General features: G+C 41.9%; 1 protein-coding gene across 2 annotated transcripts; it reads right to left on the reverse strand.

Moving 5' to 3' along the window:
- Positions 1 to 666: 666 nt before the first annotated feature.
- LOC118342670 (heat shock factor protein 1-like) lies at positions 667 to 5198 on the reverse strand. 2 transcript variants are annotated; one of them, XM_035681283.1, is made up of 10 exons: positions 5063 to 5198; positions 4823 to 4901; positions 4499 to 4617; positions 3690 to 3874; positions 3356 to 3506; positions 2931 to 3002; positions 2598 to 2703; positions 2453 to 2506; positions 2247 to 2301; positions 667 to 1883 (listed from the first exon to the last, which is right to left on the reverse strand). In XM_035681283.1, the coding sequence occupies exons 2-10, from the start codon at positions 4892 to 4894 to the stop codon at positions 1699 to 1701; spliced, it is 999 nt and encodes a 332-aa protein (XP_035537176.1). In that variant the 5' UTR covers positions 4895 to 4901; positions 5063 to 5198; the 3' UTR covers positions 667 to 1698. The 2 variants fall into 2 exon arrangements, with proteins under 2 accessions (XP_035537176.1, XP_035537177.1); XM_035681284.1 differs by lacking the exon at positions 2931 to 3002.
- Positions 5199 to 5464: the final 266 nt, after the last annotated feature.

Below are 5464 nucleotides of genomic sequence, written 5' to 3' on the forward strand. Positions count from 1 at the left end.
GAACGATCTGATAAGTATGACTTAAACCAGCTTAGTGCGGTTCCTTTAATGCCAATTTGATCGATTGATTATGTAAACAGTTGCTGTAACAGAGAGATGAAGTCACAACTGTTGATGTTCCAAATGTTTTAATATCAAATTTTAAACAATAAAGATGAAAAGGTTTTTCTGTTTCAGGTGCAGAAAATGTGGAACTGGAGGATACCTGCTGACTTCCACATCAAGCCACGAGTTCGATTCCTGCGCTACCGATTCCAGTGTACTGACCAATCAGCTTGGCCAAGGAAATCAGACCCCTCCCACTAGCTGTAGGCCCCGCCCACTGAACGGCAGCGGCTCCGTGGTGTTTATGAAATATTTAAAGTTTGTTTATAGATGTTGGTTTTAGAGAATCAGTGAGTGGAAAGCAATCAGAATAAAGTTTCCACTGGATCGCGGCCGACACACTGACTGTTTTAAGCTGATGACATCATACAGGATGTGACATCACCTTCACTGTCAGACTGTAAAATGTGGTTTTAAACATCTACAATAAATGTTTTTTTTCTATTTTGAACATCAAACTGAGAATTTGTCTTCTGTCCAAACTGATCAGTTCTTTATCAATAACCTGATGACATCACCATCATGAGGTGTTCAATAGTGAAAATATAAATATACACTGTGTTGGTTTAAAAGGTTTTATTCAACTGAAGTGTTTTCAACATTTTATCTGACCTTTGACCCCCGTCTTTATTTCCCACAATCCCTCTCTCCCCGGCAGGTGGAGCGCTGTCAGGTGGGTCAAACACATTTCATTAACGTTTAAATTTAAACATTACCAAAGTAAACATGGTAATGACAAACGCTTTATACTGAAGGGCAGCTTCCTGTTTGTGAATCAGTTCTGATCAACCAATCAACAGCCAGATGTGATGTTTAAATATTGATCTTCTGTCCGTCATTTTAAGAGGAACTCTTATCATCACTGTGCACACACCGTCTGTCTGTCTGCCTCTCTCTCTGTCTATGTCTCTCTCTCTGTCTGTCTGTCTGTCTCTCTCTCTGTGTCTCTCTGTCTCTCTCTCTCTCTCTTTGTCTGTCTGTCTGTCTGCCTCTCTCTCTGTGTCTATCTGTCTGTCTCTCTCTCGCTGTCTGTCTGTCTGTCTCTCTCTCTGTCTATCTGTCTGTCTGTCTGTCTCTCTCTCTCTGATGATTCACTTAATGCGGAATCGTGGCTGATACCTGATCTGATTAACCTGAACTGATATTTATCCAACAGGTCAAATAAATGCATCTCTATGGTAACAGGGGTCATTGGGGGACAATAAACACTCATTCATAATAAACTCTTCCAAAAATATTTAGATAAGATTCTGTTCATCTTCTACATCTTAAACAACCAATCATCATGCAGAACACAGAGAACAGCTGGGTCACATGATCCTGTCACACCTGAGAGCAGGTTGACTCTGTTCTCTGAGAACGTTTCATTAAAGCAGCAAAGACAGCTAAAATAAAAAGAGTAGAAGAAGACACAGGTATATAAACTGTTAATATCGACTGCATAATAAAAACATGACCTTTGACCTACTGATTGATCTACAGCTGATCGATTGATTTCATCATCTATTGCTGCTGCTGAGTCAGCACTCAGACTGTCCCGTTGCTATGGTGACAGATAAATCACATTCTATGTCCCTGCCCCCTCTAAAGAGGTCAAAGGTCAGAGTCCAGGTGGGCGTGGCTTAGCAGGGCGGCTGGGTCATCGGTGGGCGGGTCAGTGCTGAAGAAAGGCTCCGCCTCCAGCTCCAGCAGGGAGGGCAGGTCGACTCCACCCTCCCCCAAGCTGATTGGTTCAGACATCAGGACTGGTGTGGCCGTGTAATGCACCAGCTGCTTCCCTGGACCAATCAGAAAGCAGCAGAGAGTCACCATGACAACAGGCATTCAATACAATCAGTGTCAGTGTTACCTGTGTTTCCTGTGTTCTACTGTATCACCTGTGTTTCCTGTGTCTGTGTTACCCTGTGTTTCTGTTGACCTGCTATCACTCTGTGTTTCTGTTCTGTGTTACCTGTGTTCCTTGTGTTACCTGTATCACCTGTGTTTCCCTGTGTCATGTGGTTCCTGTTACGCTGTATCACCTGTGTTTCCTGTGTCAGTGTTTCCTGTGTTTGTTCAGTGTTTCTGTGTTTCCTGTGTCAGTGTTTCCTGTGTTTCCTGTGTCAGTGTTTCCTGTGTTACCTGTGTCAGTGTGTTGTTACCTGTGTGGTTGGCGGTGCTTTCATCACTTCCTTTAGGGACTTCTTCAGAAAGTAGCTGAGAGGAAATAGTGACATCACAGTCAGACAGCTTCGACATCACGATCGAATGGTTGTTTTTATTCAAAGGTGAGCAGAGAGCTGCTCTTACTGTGAAAATATTCAGGACAGGAAGTACAGAAATAAAATAAGAGTGTTGTTGAACTCACAGTATCCAAACTGTCGAGGTCAAAGTCTCCCGATGGACAGGACGAACTGAAGAACTGAACACACACAGACAGACTGTTATTGATCACTGTTATTGATCACTGTTAATGGTCACTGTTATTGATCACTGTTACTGAACTGACTGACCTCCATGAGTGGGGAAGTGTCAAAGGTGAAGGTTTGTGTGTTCAGGATGCTCTGCAGGTTTTCTAGACTGTTGTCAATACTGTCCACATGATCAGACAGTTCTGACCTGCAACAGACAGACAGACAGGCAGAGAGACAGACAGGATGTTAAGTTAGATCATCAGTCTGGTGTTATTCTATATTTTTCTTCTTGTCATTAAATCTCATGTTGAACAACAAGTTCGCAATATTCACTGTTGAGACAAAAAGAAACATATAGAACATCACCAGACTGATCCTGTGAAACAAACTAATATTTAAAATCTTAAAGATTATTTAGATTCATTGATTCACTTGTCAGATCGTGTTGATAAGAAGCGCCAAACGTCAGGTGAGACTCCACCTGCAGAGGGAGGGGGGCGGGGTCTGAGGGAAGCACAGGGGTTTTAATGACAAAAAGAAACTAGCATCTGAGGAGAACACATATAGAACATACTGCAGATTACTAAACAGGTACCCTACCCTTAATCAGACATTTATTACCTTCTTATGTAGACAACAGTGCATTCTGGGTAACATGTTCCCATAGAGGGTCAAGGAGGGGGTAAGGAGGGGATACCAAGAGGGGACAGTAGGAGGGGAGCAACGATACATGGCAGTTAAAGTGATCGGTTAGAAGTTGTTTGAAGGTTTTGGGGCAGTCATTAGCAGCACAGGTAGTTAAGAGCAGATAACACTAGCAGGTAACGGTGATTGTAAAGCAGGTGTAAAAGACTTACCTGTCAATACAGGCGATGGTCTGACATTTCTGCTGAGTTTTGGAGGGGCTGGGGGCAGTATCTGGGGTGGGAACGGAAGCAGGTGATTGGCTGGCTGGGGTTGGTGGGAGGGGCCCAGTGGAAGCAGGGCTCACCACAACGATTGGACTGGCTAGAGAGATTCGAAACAGAGAGTCAAGGATCAAACTGAGAGAAGATACTTGGCTACTGACAATCATCAATACAATCATCAATAAAAACTAAAAACTAAAACTAAAAAATCAATACAGACCAGAGTTAGTAAATACACCACAAACCATTAGTAACCGCTGGTGGAGGTGTTTATAAGTTGTACCTGTTGAAGGATTGGTGATGGAGGTATTTGGGGTCAGCTGCGTCTCACTGTCCTGTAGGATGGAGTTTATAAAGGTGGTGGGTGAGAGCGGCGTGTCTACAGGTAAAGCGCCGCCCTCCAGAGAAGAACACACTTCCACATCAGGACTGGATGGTTCCTGTTTGACGTTGACTGATTGGCTCTCTCTGCAGGTCAAACAGGCAGAGGATTGTCTGTTAGAAAATGCTATGACCTCTGCCCTATATCTAGAGCACTGACACAAATCCATCAGGAGAGCAAGACCCTGTAAAAGCTCATCAAATGTTCTGTTGTAATGTCAGCTACAGGTCAGTACTCCTTTTCTCTCCATACATTGGGTTAGATTGTCTCCATTAACAGTGAGCTGAGTTAGCAGCTCCTGTTACCAGTGTACCATGCATGTACAGGCAGTTATCACTGGATTTCTTTGATACTAAAGAAAAAACAAAGATAAAACATGATGATTGTCTTTTTGGGGATTCATAGAGGTTTATTGTGGATTGACATCAGATTAAAATCCTTTTTTCACAATGAATCATATCAATGTGTGTATCATTTGACTCTAATTCACCTCCTGCAATATCTTTGCCTCCTCTTCAGCTCTCTGGCGCTCTCTGAGGAGTCCTTGGTCTCTTAATTTTGATCTGCGGTGCATGTTACTCCTTATGTTGTATTTTTCTTACTTATTAATTCTCCTTTGTCGTATTTTTCTGCTGCTCATGTTTTGAACTTGACCTTTAGGCTACATGAAATTTACTGACCACAGTAGACATTATTTCATTGCTTCTTACCCCGCATCTGTCCAATCACTGACCACATCCTCAGCTGTGGGCGTGGCCACCTCTGTGATGTCAGAGATTATTGGTCCAGAATTCACTGGGGAGTCAGCTGAGAACAGACTGGCTGCAGCCTGAAAACACAAACAGTCAGAACTAATCAGTCAGGAATCAACTTTTAACAATCAATAAAAATCCAATCAGCTCATCTACCAATCCAAACAATCAATAACATCAGAGAGGCCGTCTGTATAAACCATCATCAAACCAAACGTAGCTTTAAGAGAACATTAACAATGAGTCATATGACCTCTGACAGGTGAGTCATTGATAGGTTACCTGCATGTGCTCCAATGAGAACGGCCGACTGTATTTAGGCACAGAGTGGGTAGAGCTAGAGTCATTCAGCATCAGAGGACTGCACAGTAAATACACATATCACACAGTAAATACACATATCACACAGTAAATACAGATATTACACAGTAAATACACATATCACACAGTAAATACAGATATTACACAGTACTAAACACAGTTGTATAGTATACAGTGTAGCATATTGTTTAGTAAACTTGCATCTTCCTCTTGACTCCCAGGACCCGGTTGGACTGGACGAGAGACACCAGGAACTGGATCAACTGCAGGGAAAGAGTTTTTTATTGGTTCAAGTAATTGACAGTATATATAATGTACAGTATATATAATGACAGTATATATAATGTACAGTATATATAATGACAGTATATATAATGTACAGTATACAGTCAAGCACGAAATTATTCATACCCCAGGCAAATTTTGACTTAAAGTTACTTTTATTCAACAGTAAGTTTTTTTTTTTGAACGGAAATGACACAGGCGTCTCCCAGAAGATAATAAGAAGATGTACAAGAGGCATCCTTGTTATTTACATTTGAACAAAAAGTGGCATGTCCAAAATTATTCATACCCTTTGCAAACTGTCACAGTCTATGGGAA

This window comes from Morone saxatilis, unplaced genomic scaffold, assembly GCF_004916995.1.
Source record: "Morone saxatilis isolate NCDOM2014 unplaced genomic scaffold, NCSU_SB_2.0 Contig9, whole genome shotgun sequence".
NCBI classification, from domain to species: Eukaryota; Metazoa; Chordata; class Actinopteri; family Moronidae; genus Morone; species Morone saxatilis.